The sequence below is a fragment of the Panicum virgatum genome, chromosome 5N (genome assembly GCF_016808335.1).
Source record: "Panicum virgatum strain AP13 chromosome 5N, P.virgatum_v5, whole genome shotgun sequence".
In the NCBI taxonomy this organism is placed as follows: Eukaryota; Viridiplantae; Streptophyta; class Magnoliopsida; order Poales; family Poaceae; genus Panicum; species Panicum virgatum.
Window position 1 is genome coordinate 19,872,954 of NC_053149.1, and position 21,713 is coordinate 19,894,666.

Below are 21,713 nucleotides of genomic sequence, written 5' to 3' on the forward strand. Positions count from 1 at the left end.
AGAAAAATGACGCCGACCGCCATCACCCCGGCAAGGCGAACCATTGTTGCGCCCACGACCGCCTCTGCCACGACCACTGTTGTTGTTATTGTGAGGTGGACCATCACGGCCACAGTTGCCGCGGCCAGCTCCACCAGACCCCCAATCACGGGTAGCAGAATTGATGGAGGACTGATAGCCCTCATGAAGAAGTTTGAGGCATTGCTCGAAACTAAGAATCTGTGCTTGTAGTTCATTGAACGAAATAGGCTCGACACGAGTAACAATTGAAGTTACCAGAGAGTTGTAGTCTGATCCAAGCCCGGTGAGAACATAGGAATTAAATTCCTCATCCCCTAGAGGCTTCCTAGTAGTGGCCATCTCGTCTGCTACGGCTCTCATCTTGGCGTGGCGATGTAGCCGATGGCAGTGGCAGACATGCTGCCCTTCTTTGTCGTTGCAAGGGTGATGTGCGTGTTCACCGACTGCGCTCACATTTGCAACAAGAAAACTTCAGCGTCCTCATTCCATAGTTCAGCGGCAGTCTTAGCGGTCGCGACTTGGGCCAAACCCTCACGTGACATGGTGGTGAGCAAGTAGCTCAACACCTGCTGGTCAAGGGCAACCCATTTGGTGTAGTCAGGGTTGGGTACCTTGACAATCCTGTCACCATCCTTGGCATCAACTTCTTTTGGTGGAGGGGTTGCCGTAGCATCAAGAAGATCTTTGAGTTGGACTCCTCGAATTGTTGGCAGCACTTGTGCTTTCCAGAGGACCAGGTTGGTCTTGGTAAGCTTCTCGATGATGGGGAATCCAATCAGAGACACGATGGCCTAACCAGAGGAAGAAGAAGCACCACCCAAGTTCGTCATCTTAGATGCAATCTAAAGATAGATTGGCTCTGATAACATGTAAGAATGGATGGAGATTGGTTTAAGTGTAGCACCGTTCTCGTGCCGCACTTGCATGTTATATATGGCTGGGAATACCCCCAGTGCGGATTACAACCACGGTGAACAAACCTAGGCCAGCTTTCCTAATTACACGGAGAGAAGCTCTACAAACTAACTACCAGGCTTAGGGTTTGTTTCACCCATGCATATCAAGTTACAAGTAACAACTTTCTCTAACAGCACTGGGATGTGCTCCGCTCTCTGTCCCCTGCCTATCGAGCTACTACCACAGTTGTGCTCAACGACGGGTCTGAATCGCCTTCTGGGAATTAAGAAATTCGATCGGAGGTGCGAGTCTCCGCTCGCCTCTGTCTTCTCGGCACTATAAAACCACGTCGCGTGCCATGGCGCCTCGGTGCGTGATGTTGCCCTAAAAGGCCTCGATCACTTCCTGGTCGCCTGCCCCAAGCCCCCGCCAGGAGTACACTTAGGTGCAAGAACTTCTGGGCTGCATGGATCTCACATCCTCCATGGACTGGAGGCGCGGAGCCTTTGAGAAGAACTGCACCACACTATCCACCGGCGACATGTGTCGCACTGCGACCAAAGCCGACTCCCCCGACCCAGCGTACAGCTTCCTCTGGCACAAATACGCTCCCCCAAAAGTCCGTTTTTTTTGCCTGGTTACTCCTGCAAGATCAAATCCAAAGCAAACGCAACCTCTTCTCCGCAAACATTGTTGATTCGGCGACCTGTGACGTTTGCAACGAAGCTCCAGAGGATGCAGACCACATTATAAGTGGGTGACGGTTTGCCAAAAGCTTCTGGCACCACATCCACTGGCCACTCAACGCTCTGTTGCCCGTCCACTCGCTTTGGGAAGCTTTCCGCCCCCCGGCTTCTCTTGACTTGGCCACTCCACTTCTCTGCTACTCAGCTGTTGGCAACTATGGAGGTGTAGGAATGAAATTTTATTCAAGACGCTGCCACTGATCCTTCCACATCTTCTCATGGCCTGCAAAGCAAGCTTTGGAACACTCAAACCAGGCCTGTATAACATATGGTTGGTGTTCTATGTTCTTTATGTAATATTCCCTTTTCACTTTGACTACTTGTAATTCAGCCACTGGCCAACTCGGTGCCATGCACCATGTTCCACCCCGGCCTGCCGGCATCTATGGTTGAATATATTCAGGTGGGGATCTTTCTGTTGATGATCAAAATTGGCCGTTTCCGATTTGACCGGACCGAGCGGTCTGACCGGTCCGTGTGCTGTAGCCTGTCCGGCAGGAGCCCAAACGGTCTGACCGGTGGGTCCGACCGGTCTCAGAGAAGTCCGAGTGGAATTAGGTTTATTTTTGTAGATCTAGATCTATAAAAAGGATTTTTTGCGGGATAAATCCATCCCACCCTATAAATATAAAGGGTCACGGCCGATTAAGACAATCCAATCGATCAAAAACACAATAATACATTACTTTTTGCTATCTTTTATTGCCTTTACTTTTGTCTACAAACCCTAGCTCTTCCAACCCTCATCTGTTGTTCTTCCTTTGTCTCCGCGACGTCTGAAGGTGTTCTAGGTGGCCTGTCGACCCTAGAACACCCCTGCGCGCGCTTGCCCTGACGGGTCCCTCCCAGGCGAGCTTCGTTGGGCTTCGCCTTTCTGCACCGATGAACCGATCTGACCGGTTACCCTGACCGGCCTGAACATCGGCGTTGTAATTGTGCCGTCGCTCACTGCGCGTTCGAGCGTTTTTGTGTGTTGGCCCGAATTTGTGCGCCAACACTTTCATCCCCCGTGATTCCCCCTCAATAAAAGAAAGCAAGGCTCGCGCTCGCCAAACATAAAAACAATGCTAACCTTACTAGTGCGGGCATATGTTCACACTGATTAACTTAAAATCATCGCAAAAAGCAAAGGCTCTTGTGAACATTTCGGATGTTATCTTAGCTGGAGAAACTACTTGTGGCCATAATTTCAACTACACCGGTAGCATCACGTGCTTTCCATGTCCTCGTCCTGGCTACCATGCATACACACGTCTGTCTCACCGGCGACCTCTTTACCTCATTTTTTTGAACCAACGACACTCGACGAGTGTGTTTTTATTAATACAGCAGAAAAAATACAACTAGAAAAAAATAAAAAATAAAAACAACTAAGGCTGATCGGATTGGGATATTGACGCAAGCCGCACAGAACAAACACTACCGCAGCATCCACCCACATCTCACACTCATGTAGTCGTCGAAACCTTAGGCGAGACCCAAAGCTGACAGAAAACGAAGAAAGCGGACACCACAACACCAAGAAGGACACCGTCATGTAGGACCCTTTGAGCCTGCACTAGTAAGGCAACCTCTTTACCTCATTACCTGGTCATCTCTAAAACAGGACACGTACGGAGGGATCGGGAGCACATGCATATTTATTTACTTATACTCATTATTTTTTAAGATAATGAAATAAAATTATCCTAGTTGCTGCATCAACCAAGGAGACACTAGCTACATGGTATTAAGTTCGGGACCATTTTTTTAATGGCGGAGGGCTATTGTTCTTCTTCACATTTTTTTTATCAAGTGATTGGGGTTTTCTAGTCCAATTTGGGTATTTCCCAAGAGGGAAAACAAATTAGCAACCAAGAATCTCATATGAATAATAAGCTTGAGTCAATCAGCCTAGCTACAAAGGCTTTTGGACATTTCAGAAAACTAGCGTACACGCGCAAATAAAAGAAAGGTGACACGCGCAAAGAATTCATTGAAATATATATTAACTAGCAAGGTGGCACGCACAAATAGCGCGGGACCTAGCTCTTTTTTGTTTTAAATTTTAGGCTCTTTTTTACTGTAAAATAAATTTGTCCAAATATTTTTTGTTTCATTGTCATTCTTTTGTTCAAATGGCACAAACCGAGGTGTCACATTTTTCATCATATTTGTGTCAGATGATGAACTCTTAGTAAAAATAATATCTTATATAGAAATATATCTTTTGTGCTTATTGAAAGTATTGTATTTTTTGTATTGTAATTTGAATTCGTGCTAGAGAGTTTTAGGTATGGTGATAAACTATCCTTAAGGTTAGAAGGTGAATGTAGTCCAGACCCACTCAACCTGAACCAAATTATTATGTCCAGCTAGGTTAGTTATATTTGACTTCTTTGTTCAATCTTGTTTTGGCGAATGCATTATTCATCTGTCTTGTAGCCATGCCTTGAAGGCCATAGCAGTGTTGCATCTTTATTTTTTGCATAGGTGATGTGGCGTCAAGAAATAAACCATGCTGAAGGATGCGTTTGCCATGGCTAGAGGTGGCCTCCATGGTGCATCTTCCTGCTATGGCCAATGATGTGGGCAATGATATCATAGAAGTTGAAGCATTCCTCGATGCAAGCTCCTTCTCATATAACCACGTGATCCTCAATGCATATTAACTTTTCCTATTGTTTTCATACTAATGGAGAGTACCTTCTATCCGATTTATCATGTTTTAATTTCCATACAAAATCTAAGTCATATTAATCCATATTCAACCGCAACAAACTTGATCTTTTTTTATTCTTCTATTTTTATATATTGTTCTAATACATCTATCGGTTATAACTTGCATCTATTGCTTACAAACAACATAAGACTAATTTTGGGTCTAAACTTCGCACCTAGTGCCGTCCTATGGGCAACTTTCAGACCGAGCTCAGGCTTTCCACCATTTCTTAATTGAAAAATAATTAAATTATAATGTCGGGCTATGCTCTCATGAGGCCAAACTTCTCAGGCCTGGTTTCCTCTGACCAATCCTAATCCTACAAAGGGTGAGCGGGGCAAGACCCAATGGGCTCGAGCAGGGCCTAAAATGCTTAGGTTTACCATTAATATGATAATTTCTTGCCCTCAACAATAACATTTTGGCCTAATGTTCTTATATTGAAATTTATGTACTATGTAGATAGATCTGGGTATCAAGATTTTTCTATTTATGCATTTGACTAATTATATTCTACATGGGTTTTTGATCTATGTAATTTGCTTGGAAATACAACTTTTCAGTATTTTTCTTTCCAATATAGTTATTTAATACATTTATTTGATATGGAATTTTTATTTTTACTATTTACTTAAAATTTATTTAGAATACTACTATTTTTCCTTCTATTCTAATTTTAAATTCAGCTATTTATTGGTCGTACTCAAGATGAATTCTTGGGATCAATCTACATAATTAGAGCATCATACAAAATCAATGATGTGAGTTATTTTTTTCTCAAATAGCATGGTAGCTTCAAGTCATATTTCAAAATTTAGCTATTGACAAATTTTATTGCATAAGCTCTATACATAAGTAATTTGCTATCCAATATTATTGGAAATCAAATGCCAATTTCTAATTTTTTAATTAAATAATTAGTTATTTGTCAAATGTATTTTCCATAGACTCTATATTCATCTTGGTTTCATCCCAATTTGTATAAAAATAAACTACTAATTTCCTTATTTTCTTAATTCTTAATTTAGCTATTTATTAACCTCATTCGTCGTGAGCTCTTAGAACAACTTCCTTTCCTTATTCTTCTAAAAAACCTGTAAATTTTTATTGTTTATTAATTTCTTTGACATGAGCTCTTTAGTAAACTATTAATGTTATTAATTTAATTTTTGAATTTATCCATGAACTCTTTATGTTATTGTAGACTGGTCATAATAAAACCCAACGATGTGTATTCTTTTCTTTTGTTTTCTAGATTAATATTTTAAGCTCTAGTCTCTGTTGACAAACTGGTGGCTTGTTTTAACACCACGCTATTAAATACAAAAAATTGTTATAAGGTTGAGTGGGCACTTTATAAGAGAGGCAAAGTTGAAGTTTTATCCGTTGATTAAATAGATTATTGGTGCCGCGGACACGTAGACCTCATTGAATGCATTCTATTTGAATGTTCACACGACCTATTTGGAGTTCAGATCATGGAGTTACGTTTGGCATAAGATTTGAAAAAGGAAGCTACAGTAACAACGGGTACTGTATACAAAAGAGAGTGTTGATTTGTGAGTGTGATGATGAATGTGCTTGATATTACTGCCTACTCTAACTATTGCCCCATACCACTTTATCATTACTACTGATGACGTGCAGTACTATCATTACAACAGCTTTTAACAATCAATCGTTTATTGTTCGTGAGGTGGTAGGTAGGAACGTGTTCATGTGGCGTGTTCATGTGGCGTGCTGGTGCTTGCTTGTATTAACATGACAGTTTTTACTTCTTTTGCCGAAGGTGGACTCCCTAGGCTAGCCCAACCGGTAGATGTTTTCTAATTAATTTGACAATTCCTTACTTATTTTGTTGGACGTGGACTCTAGCCTGGACCGGTAGATCTTTTCTAATTAATCTGGACGTGGACTCTCTAGATTAATCTAGACCGTTAGATCTTCATAAAATCCAACGGTACATATTTTTTTCTTTTTTAGATTAACGTGTGAATTTCTAGACTCTCTCGGCCAACGTGGTGGCTTCTTTTAATTTTTTCTAACACTCCCTTATTAATATAATAGATAGATTAAACTAAACTTAGATTAAATCTCAAAAAATTGTACAATAATAAACGTCACTGCTATCTCTTAGGTTAATCTACTGCAACCGGAACGGAGCTAAAGTAAACTATTTAAGTGGTTGAGGTTTGATATAGGAGTGGAACGTCGAGCTGATACTTTGACATGTTGTGCCCAATCGCTCTATGGCAGTGGACGAGGAAGCGCCAGCGGCGGAGTGCAAGCATGGCACGGTGGCTCGGGGTGGCGGCAGGGTGGACATGCTTAGCCGGGTTGGACGCGCTCGGCCGGGGCACGCGGTGGAGACGTCGCCGGCTGATCACGGCCGCTCGCCGAGCATGCCCGGCTACACGATTAAGCAAGCAGGTAGGAGCGGGCATGGGGATGGCGGTAATAATTTGGATCAGTACTCCCCCCTGAGCCAATTCTTCTGCTATTGCTATCCCGTCAGTTCTTCCCTTTGTTCGAGCTCCCTTCCATGCCAAATTCACCACCCTTGCTCCGCGAGCGGAAAATTCCTCTTGCACACGACTTCCTCAACACCCCAGAGACCCATTTGATCCGTTCCCGAGTTGAATCCATCACCGGAGCTCCGAGTTCGCGGTCCTCTTCTTCCTCAGCCAGCCGCTGCACAGAAACAGGCACGCTGCCGGTGAGCCAGGTCTTTTGGGCATTTATGGCTTCAGTCAATTGGTCATGGAGGGTCACATCGGGTGCTGTATGGTGTAGCTGTTGTTGTCCATGCGGTTCTCGGCCTAGTTTGGCCAGAACGCGAGCTCGCCGCCATGGCCGAGCCGCGGCCACCGGGGTCGCCGTCGAGCCTAGCGCTCTGGCACTCCCAGGGCCTGGATGGTGGCGGTGGCAGGTTCTGGAGGAGGTGATGGTGCTCCTCGGCCAGCAGGTTTGGGTCGGTAGGTCCTGGTGCGGCCGGTCACCGTGGGCCGAGCCACAGCTCGCCGCCGGCGGGTGCGAGAAGGAAGGGGTTGCGTGCTTCCGCGTCGCGAGCAACTCCCCCCGCCTCCATGCGTTGCTTCTTCATGGCCACAAGGCGCGAGCAGCGGGTACGGCGCGAGACCCCGGCAATCCATGTTGGATTGGCCGGCGAGTAGGAAGAATATGTTGGGGCGACGGGGCGGTAGCGCGGCGACGATCCGAGTGCGCGCGGGTGCGGGCGAGGAGGGGCGGGCGGGTACAACCGCATCAGGTGAGAAAAAAATTGGAGTAAAATGCATAGTGGGTCCCTAAACTTCTTTCTGTGTCATCGCGGTCCCCAAACTCCCAAAAATACGATTCTGAGTCCCCAAAGTTATTATTTGGTTCATATGAGGTCCAAACCACAATTACTCATGCTAAACGTGGAACTGACATGTGGGCCCACATGTTAGATCCACACTGCGCGCGCCGCCGCTCGCCAGAAGCCGCCGCACCGCGTGTGCGCCGCGGCCGCTCAGCGTGCGTGCCACTCGCCGGAAGCCGCTGCACCGCCGCGCCATAGCTACCCGGACCTGCTCGCCACGCAGCCGTGTCCGCCGCACGCGGATCCGGCCGGCGGGGCGGAGCAGACGGCGGGGCGCCACAGCGCCATAGCCTCCACCGCGCGCAGATCCAGCGCGGTGCGGGCCTCCGGCGAGACAGGGGGCGTGCCTGGGAAGGAGGAGGGCGCCGAGGGGGGCGGCGCGGCGGCAGCGGAGGTGGCCGGCGACCGAGGGAGTAGCGGAGGGCGCCGGGGAGGAGGGGCGTAGGGGCCGAGGGAGCGGCAGAGCTCGAGGCCACCGAGCACAACAGCGCAGGGGAGGGAGGGAGAACGGGCGCCGGCGGCCGAGCTCGAGCTCGAGCGTGTCGACGAAGGGAGCAGGAGTCTCCGCCGCTGCCTTGCCACGCGTTGCCGTGCCGCATTGCCGCCGCACCTCGCGCGCGCTGCACGTTGGAAGCCGCCGCACTGCGTCCGCCCAGCGCGTGAACGCCGAGACAGGGAGCGCGTCGGGGCGAGAGGAGGGCGCAGAGGGGGGCGGCGCGGCGGCGGCGGAGGTGGCCGGCGGTCGAGGGAGCAGCGGATGGCGCTGGGGAGGAGGGGTGCAGTGGCGGAGGGAGAGAGGAACGCGGGAGGCCGGAGGTGGGGCACACCGGCGAGGGCCGCATGCTATGGCCGGATCTCGAGGGCCGCATGCTATGGCCGGCGCGGGAGGGATGAGGGCCGCGCGGCGGCCGACGCAGGGAGGGATGAGGGCCGCGCGGCGGCCGACGCAGGGAGGGAGGAGAGAGCTGCGCGGAGGCCGACGCTGGGAGGGAGGAGGGCAGCAGCAAGCAGCTCGGCTCGCCATGGCAGGTAGAGGAAGGAGGAAGGTTAATCTGACATGTGGGCCCCACATGTCAGGTTCACGTTTAGCAAAGATAATTGTGATTTGGACCTCACGTGAACCAATTAACAACTTTGGGCACTTAAAATCGTATTTTTGGAAATTTGGGGACTGCGATGACACAACAAGACAAGTTTAGGGACCCACCATGCATTTTACTCAAAAAAATTGATTTTGGGCACAAACATCTTCTATCATTCAATTTTGATAGGTCTTTCCTTCCTCCCAACTTTCTCAGCCCTGATAGGTGGTTCCAGCATGAGGGCTACAATGGATCCAATATGGGTGAGAAATTTTTTTAATTCTTTTTGTATAGTATAGATATGGTATATATTATAAAGAAGACTAATCATAGATCACCCGCGAAGAACACTTTGGAATTCATAGAAAGCTTATACCGGCTGGATGCGCATGGCTGTTCATTATTATTACAAATTGACCCGACTTGGGAAGCACATAAATGAAAGACTTTAACATGGAGACACCAATATTGGGGCCTTGTTTAGATCCAAAATTCAAAAATTCAAAAGAACGTTGCGGCACCTGCATTGAGAATTAAATCTAGAAGAAATAATAAACTAATTGCACGTTTGCTTGTAAATTGCGAGACGAATCTAATAAATCTAATTAGGTCGTGATTATAAACTAAATTGCTACAATAAAGTTACAGTAAACATATGCTAATGGCAGATTAATTAGGCTCATTAGATTCATCTCGCAGTTCACGGACGAGTTCTGTAATTAGTTTTGTGATTAGTCTATGTTTAATACTTCAAATTTGAAAAGATTTCCTTTCAAAAACTTTACATGGTGCATTTAAACGAGGCCTGAATCGAAAGTTAACACACAACTTGTTGCTTAAAGTTTTCACCTGGCTATCAAGCAAAGATGTGGATCGTATCACGGTATGCCTTCAACCCTTGACTTGTCTTTTTTTAACTGGTGTTTCTCCTTTTTCTTTTGTATCAAGTATCTTGGACTCATGATTATTTGATGAACCGAAACAGGTAAACAATATGGCTAAATCTAACTAAGTTTTTGCTGTATTATTATTGCCTCTAACCTGCCTGTCGGTACGTTTATTATATAAATAAAATAATCTATGTAGTGCTAGCCAATAGTAGTGAATCAATTATATGGATCAACAAAATCCGCATGGATCACCGCGTTGTGCAACCTAACAAGTCACCAAGATGGCAAGATGGACACTTCTCCTGTTGGAAATTGAGCGAGTCATCAGTCATCAGGGACCTACTTTGCGGGGCTGTACCTTTGCCTTGACTTTGCAAGCAACCTCAATGGGAACCCCAAAAGGTGCCTTGGAATAGTCTATCCGCGTCATCTATCCTATCATGTTCTAGACATTAAGCGGACAACTCATCTCCTCAGTTCTGAATGTAAGGACGGTAGTAGGACCATGAACCCCACAGAGACTTATCATTATGTCAAATCGCAGACTACCAGCAAGTTTTGTAGCTAACACATCCTATGATGATTAGAAATATGCATGCATATCAAACCATGCTGATGTTCAGTAGAACAGAGTTACACCAGCCTCCATTTGGTAGTTAATACATCTTTTGTAAATAAAAATAATATATTTTAGAGTCTGACTTCAAACTTTTGATCAAGTACACCATGATTCATAGTGGTACTGACAACAACAGCCAACTTTTTTCTTCACAAAATACAGTACAAATGAAGACGCCAAGCTGAAAGAATAACATTGTTTATTCATAGAATAAATTTAGCAAATACGCACCAATTCCACCATAAGAAAACCTAACTAATCGAGCACACTTTTGACTATTGCCTTTTGCTCAAATATATTTATAGAATCTAACAGATTTGTGATACAATAAAGACAACTTTTCTAAGATAATTATCATATCTTCAAAATATCTGTGTTAAAACATTATTATTTGTCAGTTTAAAAAAATAATTTCATCAGAATTTGTCCAAAACCTTAATCACTCATGGCGGGACGATGAATTGAGTTTTCTCGCATACTCTGATCTTTTTGTACTATCAGACACATATTTAACGGTGAAATTTCAATTTGGACACGGTCAAAAACTAGGCAGCCTCTATGAAAGAAAATAGTGAGGACGACAGGCAACTAGCTAGCTTAGCCAGGAGCCACCTGCATTCTTGCGAAGAGAAAGATAACAGTAAGTATGCAGTCTGAATCCTGATATGGAGAAGCGAGTAGGGGAGAGAGAGGAGAAACGGGGTGTAAGTTTACAGCCGATTTCGACACAAAATTAAAAAAATTTATAAAAGAGACAAGTAGATCATGTATTAATGGTGAATAGCTAACTACTGTACGAGTGGGTTGAGAGATGGGCTGCAAAGATTTTTGCAGCCAACAACGGGCTGTATTATTAAGATCAGTCTCAGTGGAGAGTGTCACATACAGTTACCAAGATTTTGAACTAGATAGCCAAGCTGAAAGACTTTTCTCATATGCTATGATACTCCTCATTCTCTCTTCTACGATGTCAGCAAATTTAATACTCATAATATTTCCCTAACACTTTCGTTGAGATTAGCCTAACCTTGCTATGACTAAACCGGGCGTCTGCTGCCAGGTGCTTCTCTATAAATGCTATCACAACCATCGAGTGAAACAAGTGCCTGCTCATAATCAATCGTGTGGTTGAGCATTCTGGATAGGCTTTGACGTACAGTGCCGTTCTGCCAAGGCCAGATCGAGATCAGGATGATGAGGATGAGCAGCGGCCTGGCAGGCCCGGTGGCGCTCGCAGCCGCCGTGTGCCTGCTGCTGCCGGCGGCGGGCCTGGCGCAGCTGCAGGTGGGGTTCTACAACACCTCCTGCCCCAACGCCGAGGCGCTCGTGCGTCAGGCCGTCACGGCCGCCTTCGCCAACAACTCCGGCGTCGCGCCCGGGCTCATCCGGCTCCATTTCCATGACTGCTTTGTCAGGGTACGTAAAGATCTAAAGATATTTAGTAAAGATGCGTGCGTCGGCAGAGCATACATGTAGGCTCGCCTTTATTTTTCACTTTTTCATTTCTGCAGCGAAATAGTTGGTTCATGAAATACGGAAATATAGCACATACATATATATACTCCCGTATAATTAAAACAACAGAAAAGGTAGCATCCAAGTATGTATTAGATATACATACATAAGAGTATGAAACTATAAGGGGACGAAGCCTCGATTTGGTAGCACTCGTCTTTTCTATTTGTCGTCTCGCAGGACATCTATCGACATGTTTCAAATCATAAAAAAGTTTTGGTTATTTTTGTGTTTTTAGTTTTACGTATCTATCTATATCTATATCTATTTATACTATAAAAATTGAAACAATTAAAAATTTTCTCACCAAGTTTAGGCCCCCTTTCACAGAAGTCTCACTTGTCAGATCCAGAGGTTTGACGAAAGAGGGTGGTGATTTATTTTTTGACAGAAGGAAAATGATTCCACTGAAATGCTAATACTTTTTTGCACTAGCAATTTCATATAACCACCTCTTGTACCCGCGTATTACTTATTTTATTTTTATTTGCACATGCATATAATTCGTGTCATTATTTAGTTTGGAAGGATAATTATTGATATCATTGTTCTATGGAAAAAAGAAAGATGTAGTATCTTTGGATGAAAAATAAATAATATTAATATCATTGGTTAATGGAAGAAAAACTAAATGTATGCCACGGGCACGTACATCTCCACTAGTTATTGTATAAGTATGAAACACGTAGAGATCTATATGGGTAAAGTATCTGTGATAAGTATGTTAATACATAATTCCTTTACTTTTAAATATATTATGTTTAATTTACAATGAGTTAATTAGTTTTGTTTTTTTGAACTGATTAGTTTGCACTAAACAACATATATTTGTTTTTAAAAAATGGACGGTACAGTTATCAAAGTTTTGAGATCATGTTCACTTGCATATCTGGGTATCACATCTTATTGGATAGTGGTTGGAGGTAATTATCAACAGTACCACCCATTACATGAAACAGTTGAGAACGAAAGTCGAACTTCTAGAACAGGACAAAAAGGGGCGGCATTAATTTCTCTGATTAGTGAGTACAATACTCGTAACTCTTGAATGCATATATGTGTCACGTGCATATGAGAAAAGAAGGGCTGGATTAATTCAAGTCAAACAAATGAAAGTTCATCATCAGTGTGAAGCAGAGAATTTTTTTTGGGTAAAATACACAAGTCAACATGTGCGTCGTCTAGTACGTGCACACATGCATATGTGTTGTTGAAATCATTACTCAAAATGGTTGAAGTTTCCCTAGTGTGACTCACCGAAGTCGCATCAACAATATACATATATATACTTAATTGGGAGATTTGTGTTCTATTTAATTTTCAGTTGAGATCAGATAGAACAACACAGAAACGGGTCGATTGTCTTTGTCATAAAAATAAGTGCAAATGTCACATGTTGCAACCAAACAAAACCCTACGGTCCACCTAACACGTGCCGACAATAGTCGTGTCTTGCATTGGTTAGTGTTTCCAATCTTTCTTCTCTTAAATAATATAGACCGTTCAACAGTCATGAAAGCTCAGTTAATTTGGATTCTTAGCTGCATAAATATGATCCCCTGAATCTCTATATTTACTATTCTTCCACCAAAAGAGGGCCAATCAAGATGGCCACGTTGTGGCCAATTCCCGGCTGTAAGATCGGCCAGGCGGTCGGCCCAAAGCGTGTGTTTTCTAGTTATTTTGCAAAAAGATTCTCAAACTTAAGGTAAATCAACCCGCAGTCCGTGCTCCTCTCTTAGGAAATTTTGTGATAAAGATCTCAACTTGTCTCGAAATCAACCCGCAGTCTAAAAATCCAGGTTCAAAAAAATTTGCAAAGAAATTCTTGAATTTTCATAAAATTAACCCGTCGTCTCAGTCCTCTCAGAATTTGTTTAGAAAAACCCTCAAATTTTAATTAACTCAAACCACAACTCGTTCCATTTGTTACTTCTACTTGAGCAACATTATACATACAATTTGAACACCAAAACGCACTGGAATAGAAAGTTGCTCAACATAGAATTTGATCAAGAATCAACAAACTACAACTTTAATGTTAAAATTCAAAATGCTTTCGCAACTCATTGGCACAAATGATTACATGCAACCCGTTGTACCTACAATTTGAACACCACATAAAATAAAAAAATGATTGACATAAAAGTTGCCTAGAATTTTAAAATCTAGAACTTTACTATATATATATATATATCAAGGTGTTGTAAATTCAAATTGTTTTCGTAATTCATTCAATATAAAATTTTATTTTGCTAAAAATATAATATCATACCATCATTCTTCTATTGCTTCTCGTGCAACCACTACTTACTTAAAAAATAATATGTCTATTAACTGCAAAATAATTTCGCAAATACATTAAGTTTCCTACTAATTATGCTCTAACCTTCCTAATAAATTATTTTACCCTTTTTCACCATAATAAATACAACAAATCTTATAGCTCCATTTCGATACCCAAAATAATATACTAATTAAATAATAGTGTCACAATAATAGAATGCCCAAAATATACCAAGCGCAACAGCGGGCTGCAGACCAAGACACCTATGTGAACATAACGAAGCGACGAATTTATCTTAACTACGTTGCTTAAAAATTATTACATGCATCAACTAAAGTTTGCATTAGCTACAATACTACGACACAGGATACGGACTCCGCACGGCAAAGCCGCGTGCCTTTCTAGTTATATTCTAGTTATATATATATAAGGCAGGGGCGTAGACAGGGGGCGGGCAGGGCCTGCCCCCCTATGGTCCCCAAATTTCCATTGGATATTTGAATTTTGATTAAATTTTTCTATAAATTAACATTATTAGCCCCTCCTAATAATGAAAAAAATAAATTCTTGGCTCCGCTCCTGATATCAGGTATGACGACGAACGTTAAACTGTGGGACTAAATATATCAATAGTGATGCGGGTCCCAAAACAAAAATTTACTAGTAGTCAACGTGCATGAAAACTTTTCCGGTCCATACAGGGCTGCGACGCCTCCGTCCTCCTGACCGTGAACCCCGCCGGCGGCAACACCGAGCGCGACGCCCCGCCGAACAACCCAAGCCTGCGCGGCTTCGAGGTGATCGACGCCGCCAAGGCCGCCGTGGAGCGCAGCTGCCCGCGCACCGTCTCCTGCGCCGACATCGTCGCCTTCGCGGCCCGCGACAGCGTCAACCTCACCGGCAACACCTTCTACCAGGTCCCCTCGGGCCGCCGCGACGGGCGCGTCTCGAACGCGACGGAGGCCTTCATCCTCCCGGGGCCCAACAGCACGGCGCAGAACCTCACCGATGGCTTCGCCCGCAAGGGCCTCAGCGCCGAGGACATGGTGGTGCTGTCCGGCTCCCACACCATCGGCCGCTCCCACTGCGCCTCCTTCCTCTTCCGGAACCGGCAGCGGCTGGCCGCCGGGACCATCAGCCCGGCGTACCAGGCGCTGTTGGAGGCGTTGTGCCCGCCCACCACGGGCCAGTTCACCCCCAACACCTCCGAGATCGACCTGAGCACGCCGACGGTGATGGACAACAACTACTACAAGCTGCTGCCGCTCAACCTGGGCCTGCACTTCTCCGACGACCAGCTCATCCGCAACGCCACGCTAGCGCCGTTCGCCAGCGCCTTCGCCGCCAACGAGACGCTCTGGAAGGAGAAGTTCGCCGCCGCCATGATCAAGATGGGCAACATCGAGGTCAAGACCGGCACGCAGGGGGAGATCCGCCTCAACTGCAGCGTCGTCAACCCGGGGTCGTCGGCCGCCGGGATCGAGATGATGATGGCGTTCCCGGCCGGCACCTCAGATGCTACAGCCGACGAGGTCGCCACCAGCTGATCTCTCGATCGGTCGAGATGTTGTATTCGACAATATATATACACGAGGCCAGTTTACCCGATCGGTGTACAACAACTTGTCTGTTGCGTGCAGTCGTCGGTACACACTGGCCTGCTGGTACGATGCTAGTTGATGCTTGTGGTGGGTGTACGTGGTAATGGAAAGCTGAATAAATTTGGTTCCATGACAATATTTAGGGGACTATAAAAATTCGTTTATAGCTCATCTTTTATTTCATCCTTATCTAGAAGTTGTGGTATATTAGGCAAGCATAACTATATATATATAGCTTACGAGTAGCCGTGCACTTACCACTATTTGAATCTAGCTATGTATTATACAGTTAATAAAGCTCCGTCCGTTCGTCTCCCTCCCCAGCCCGTGCCGCCGCTGGCCGCGCCCCCCTCCCTCTCCCCTGCCTCGCCGCCGCCTGAGAAGGTTGCCGGAAGCCCGGTGGCCGCAAGAACGGCGGTGGCGAGGAGCTCCACGTCTTCCCCTCTTTTTTCCCTTCTTTCTCTGTATCTAGATCGAGTTTTGTGAACAATGACGGTGGTTGCTCGGGCGCCGCCAGGGGCAAGTGGTGGCCCCCAGTGGCGGCGGCGCGACTCCCCGTGGCGGGGGTCCGGCCGGCGGGCTGCGGCCTCTGCTGCGGCATCTCGAGGCCCTAGAGGTTTGATGACGACGAGCGGGATCCTCCCCTCTGCGTTGCCGGCGAGCCCATGCCTGTGACGGCCGCGGCCCGCGGCGAAGGTGTGCGTGGAACCGACATCTACTGGGCTGAGCTCCAAGTGGAGCGACATCTTTCGCGCTCCAGTGGTCGCCGCTGTGGGGGGCTTGCCTCCGGTTGCTGCCTTCTCATCTGGGTTCTGCTGGGCGCCCTTTGGGCATGCTAGTGGAACTGCCAGGGGTTGCCGGTTGCCGTGCTCTTGCTTCTTTTTTTTGACGGGTATTTAAATTTTTTTTTGACGGGTCTCTTGCTTCTTGGTGTGTAGGTTCTCAGGCAAAAGCCTAACTTGGTCCTCGACCGCCGGTGACGACGGTGCCATGGCCATCATTTTCCTTCTTGAGGGCATTATCATGAGAATCTTAACCTTCAGGGACATCCAATTGAAAACCAAAGAACCGATAAACCGGTTCGAGCGGCAGCGGCATCTTCTTGTTGCTCTCCTCTTGAGGTGTCGCCTTGGAGTCCTTGATGGCGACACCTTGGTCAGCTTGGAGCATTGACGGTGCTTGATTTGTTTGCGTAGTAGAGATCTTGCATAGTAGAGATCGACTTAGTACAATTTCTAGATTGCAGGGTGACCGGATGGCAGAGGACCATCGGCAATCCTTACATCAAGAGTTTCTAAGAAGATAATTGATATGAGATTTTATTACTACATGAGGACCACAGCAAGGTTGAAGGAAGGATGTAGAAGAAGTTCGAAACTTAGCCTTTCATGCTTTCTTTCTCATTCTTCCTTTCTTGTCTTTTATGTTCCTCGGCTAGAGGATTGGAATCTAAGTACTCGTGTAAGCTTGTGGCTTTGTGGCCAGATGTATTTTTTTATGGTTATAGACATTCGCCTGTGAATGTTCAAGACCGAGTCATTTCCTTAATCTAAAAAATTATACAGTTAAAGAAGTGTTAAAATAAGCCATCGCGTTCGCTGAGAGGGTCTACAGATTCTTCTGCGTTAATCTAAAAAGACACGAATTTGCACCGTTGGATTTAACGATCCAAAATAATTCAATAGTCCATATCAAATACGACTTTCATTGAATTTTATGAAGATCTAATAGTCTAAACTAACTCAAGGGACCATTTCAAATAATATTAATAAATATCTAATTTTGGAATTAAAATATTAAAGAATTAGGATATGAGCAAAGAGTTCATGTTGAGTACGACTAGAAATAGATCAATTAGAAATTCGAAAAAGAAGAAAATTAGGACTTAAACAAAGAGTCCATATCAAAAATGATTAGTAAATAGATAAATTTCGGAAGATTAGCACTTCACAAAAAAGATTAAAACTTAGAATTGTAAGAAAATTAGGAGTGGACCAAAGAGTACATATCACATATAATTATAAATAGATAAATTATAAATGGAAATAATTTACACTGCTAGAAAATCCCTCATACGTACCGGGCGGGAACCCCCGATTTGTACCGGGCGCACGCCCGGTACTGCCTGGCCGGTACTAAGTGGGCCGCCACTTAGTACCGGTCAGGCGGCCCAGTACTAAAGGTGCACTTTAGTACCGGTCGGTAACACCGACCGGTACTAAAGTGTCTGCCATGCAGGCGCGGCTGGTGGAGCATTTTAGTACCGGTCGGTGATACCGACCAGTACTAAATGTCTTTTTTTCTGTTTTTTATTTTTTGGGTTTCAACTAATTCATATTCGTATACATTTGCGTATTTGTATTCGTGTACTTCTGCATATTCGTATTCTTGTACATCTGCATATTCGTATATATTCGTATCTAGCATACAATAGAATACATTTATTATAATTACATAAACTTGAAATATTATATGTACTTCTAATATAAATATGTTAATAATGAACTCGGGATTCATAATATATTTATAAGTCGTCGTGCACATAAGTTTTGTCTGACAAATTTTTACAAGATACTAAGTGTCCTTAGGCGCCTCATCATCGCTGATGTCCTTATTTGGATCCGCTCGACCCACACTTATCTTAGGATCCGCATAAAATTCTCCATTTGGATTTATGACCTCATCTAGGAGGAATCCACATATTGATTCTTGAATTCTATGATTCTTTGCGGTTGGATGAGGTCTTCCGCCATACAAGAAATCTGTCAAGTGCAAACACCAATATTTTGAATTAGTACCTAGATGGAACTAAATGCAAGTAATTGTTAGTAATGTTGTTCTACGTACTCTGAAATCATGTTGTGACATCGAGCTGCGGCAGCAAAAAATCATCATGTACTCACATACGTAGTAGTCACATAGGTTGTTTCCTGGCGCCTGTCTCATAATCTATATATATACATATATATATATATATATATATATATATATATATATATATATATATATATATATATATATATAGATGGGTTATGAAAAATTTATGTTGATTAAAGAAACGACAGTAGATGTGCGATATGTATTTGTACCTGCCAGTTAGCGTTGAATTCTAGCGAGGCTGGTGGTGACGAGATTCCTATATGTTTTTGGAGGAAGCGAGCCCATGCCCTTTGGATGATGTTTATGAGGTCTTGGTAATAATATGTTGGCTTCCTCAAGGAGTCGTACACCCGAACTCGGCATTTATCGATCTCGATAATAAGAAGGATACCCGAACTCGGCATTTATCGATCTCGATAATAAGAAGGATCCAGTGGAACCTGTTTCATACACATATATGTATAAGAAATGTTAGATATATATACACATATATATTGTCAAGTCAAGAAAAAAGATAAAGAACTCACTCGAAGTTGTAGGGTAACAGAATGTATTGACAAGTATTCTGCCTATGCATGGCCCTGAGTAAGTTGTTCTCGGTCCGATTAGGCCATTTCCTGACACTCTCCTCATGTATATTATATGGGTCTATGAAGCCGATGTGATAGTACCCTTTTTTTTGGCATTCTTGAACCTTCATCCTACACGATTAAAAAAGAAGGAAGAGGATTAGAAAACACATAATTAGTAGAGCTAGAGTACTATATACAAATGGTAGGACAAAGTTCACTTACATACAAAATACACTGAGGAGAGACTTGTCTAAGGTGTCTTGATGGTATAGATCATAAAGATTTTCAAATTCAATCCATATGTCATCCATCCCCCGATGGAAATGCCTATCTTGTACTCGGGCACGGAACACTACATCCTTCGATGCACTTGCTTTTAGGTACCATGCATGCAACTCACGCATCCTAGTTGGTGGCGTCGAAATCAACTATTCCCACATAAGAGGTTCCCCCAACACGAAAGGATTTTTATTTGCCCCTGGGTGAATCTCGATTTCTGCCCCTTCGAGCAGCTGAGCTTTTGTGAGGCCGCTTTCCAGCACAAACTGAGCAGTAGCTGCATCCTTTTCAGAAAGCACTTCGAGCGGGGGTATCGATTGCTTGGACTATTGTCCGAACTAGGGAACTTGGTTGCGCCGATGGTTTCTTGGCTTCTCCCAGGACTTTCTGATCTGGCGGTCGTAGTCCGATAGGGGTGCCCCGTACTTCGGTTGGAGTAAAGTTCTGAAGTATTTTTTATCTGCCTCTGACCATTGATGCACCGGTGGAGGCTTTTTTGGCGCGAAATGATCTCTGATGTGCTTGCGCACACTTTCGTCCAATTCCTCCTTAGTCATAAGGTATGCTAACTTTGGTGGTGGAGATTTTTCTTTCTTCTTCTTGGGGGTGTTCCTCTTCTTAGGAGGCGGCACGACCTTTGTAGTCTTCCTCGCCTTTGGAGAAGGTGGCGGTGGGACCCATGGCTTCGTGCTCTCCTTCTTCACCTTCGAAGGCAGTGACGGTGGGACCCAAGGCCCTGAGCTGGCACTTGAGTCCCTTGCATCATGGGGAGCCGGACTGGAACTCTTTTCTGCTGCCGGTGCTGATCTTGGAGCCGGACTAGGACTCCTTTGTGGTGCCGGTGGTGATTTCGGAGCTGGAACGGGACTCCTTTCTGGTGCCGGAGTGGGAGTGTTTTCTGGAGCCGGACTGGGACCTCTTTGGGCTGCCCGTGAATTTGCGGGCTCGGAGCCGGGAGTTGTTGTATCGGCGAAGTGTAATCCGGCCAATCATATGTACCGCTTGTTCCAACAGATCCATGTGTGCACGGCGTGTCCGAGTTCCTCTTCTCCATCGCCTCCAGGGATCTCGAGGTCGAGGTCTTCCCATCCTGGCTCGACTCGATCGACCATGATCCTAGCATGTCCTTCCGGAATCGGCCTGCCATGAATTGTCCCACCTTGGACAGGCACTTCAGCAATGTCGTGCGCGACCAGTTTGATCTTTTTCCTCTACTGATACAGAAGCTCACAGGGTGTCCTCACAGTGATGTCATCCATCGAGTAATGTTCTGACTCGTCTGCAACCACTATGGGTTGACCTCCGGCTGGGTGCTCCGTGGAAGCGACGCTGCTACGGCGTTGCTAGCCGGGGCTGCTCCACAAAATGGCGGCTGATCTGGCTTCTTGTTGGTGTGCCTGGCTGCTAGCTGCCATTACCCCTTCGATCGAAGCTATCCTTTGTTCCAGGGCATGCATCTTATCTTCCTGTTCATCCTTCTTCTAGGATCGGCTTCGATAGGTCTCAATGTCAGCACTGAAGCCATGGTCCCATGGAACTACACCCATATCCTGCACACGTCCTGTGTGTTCCGGTGTCCCGAGAGCGTACGTCAGCTCATCTTTCTCTCTGTCTAGCTTGAAACTGCCTTCGGACACGGCCTTTAGTTTCTCATCCAGCCTGTTGGCCGCTTCTTTTATGGCGTCGCTAGTGATAAGCGAGTCATCTTCCGGGTTTAGGGAGCCTCCATGAGCGTAGAAGAAATGCTTTGCTCGCTGCGGCCAGTCGAAAGTCGCCGATACAATTCCCCGTGCAGTGAGGTCGTCTTCTATTTTCTTCTATTTTGGGATCGCCGTCGAATAACCTCCTTGCCCAAGATGATGAAAGTGTTTCTTTTTGCTCGCGTTCTCTTTGGCTTGTGTTGTCCTTTTCTCGCTGGTCTCGGACAGTTTGTACTGCACAAATGCATCCCAAAAAGGACATTGCTTCTTGAAGTGTTTCTCGAAGTCTGGCACGCGGCCCATTTTTATGTAGTCTATGTTTAAGTTCTTCTTGAACGTCTGGAAAGAAATAGCCATCTTCTTCATGACCCAATCCTTAAAGATTTCTTCTTTGTCCTCTGGGAAATTGAAGTGTAGTTTGACATCTGCCCATAGCATTTGCTTCTCTGTTTCAGGGATGATGTCAGCATCATTATCTGTGCTTTTAGTTTTCTTCCAGAGCTTGAAGCTAATGGGGATGTTCTTCCTGACATAACATCCGCACTGATTCAGCACAGTCGTC

At 45.0% G+C, this 21,713-nt stretch overlaps 1 protein-coding gene and 1 non-coding gene across 2 annotated transcripts; one reads left to right on the plus strand and one right to left on the minus strand.

Annotated features, from left to right (window-relative positions):
• Nucleotides 1-203: 203 nt before the first annotated feature.
• On the minus strand, nt 204-342 carry LOC120677094. Its single transcript, XR_005676158.1, has one exon. It is a non-coding gene; the product is annotated as a small nucleolar RNA Z247 (small nucleolar RNA).
• Nucleotides 343-11,402: 11,060 nt separating this feature from the next.
• Nucleotides 11,403-15,887, plus strand: LOC120675606 (peroxidase 1-like). Its single transcript, XM_039956806.1, has 2 exons — nt 11,403-11,733; nt 14,821-15,887. The coding sequence occupies exons 1-2, from the start codon at nt 11,509-11,511 to the stop codon at nt 15,664-15,666; spliced, it is 1,071 nt and encodes a 356-aa protein (XP_039812740.1). The 5' UTR covers nt 11,403-11,508; the 3' UTR covers nt 15,667-15,887.
• Nucleotides 15,888-21,713: the final 5,826 nt, after the last annotated feature.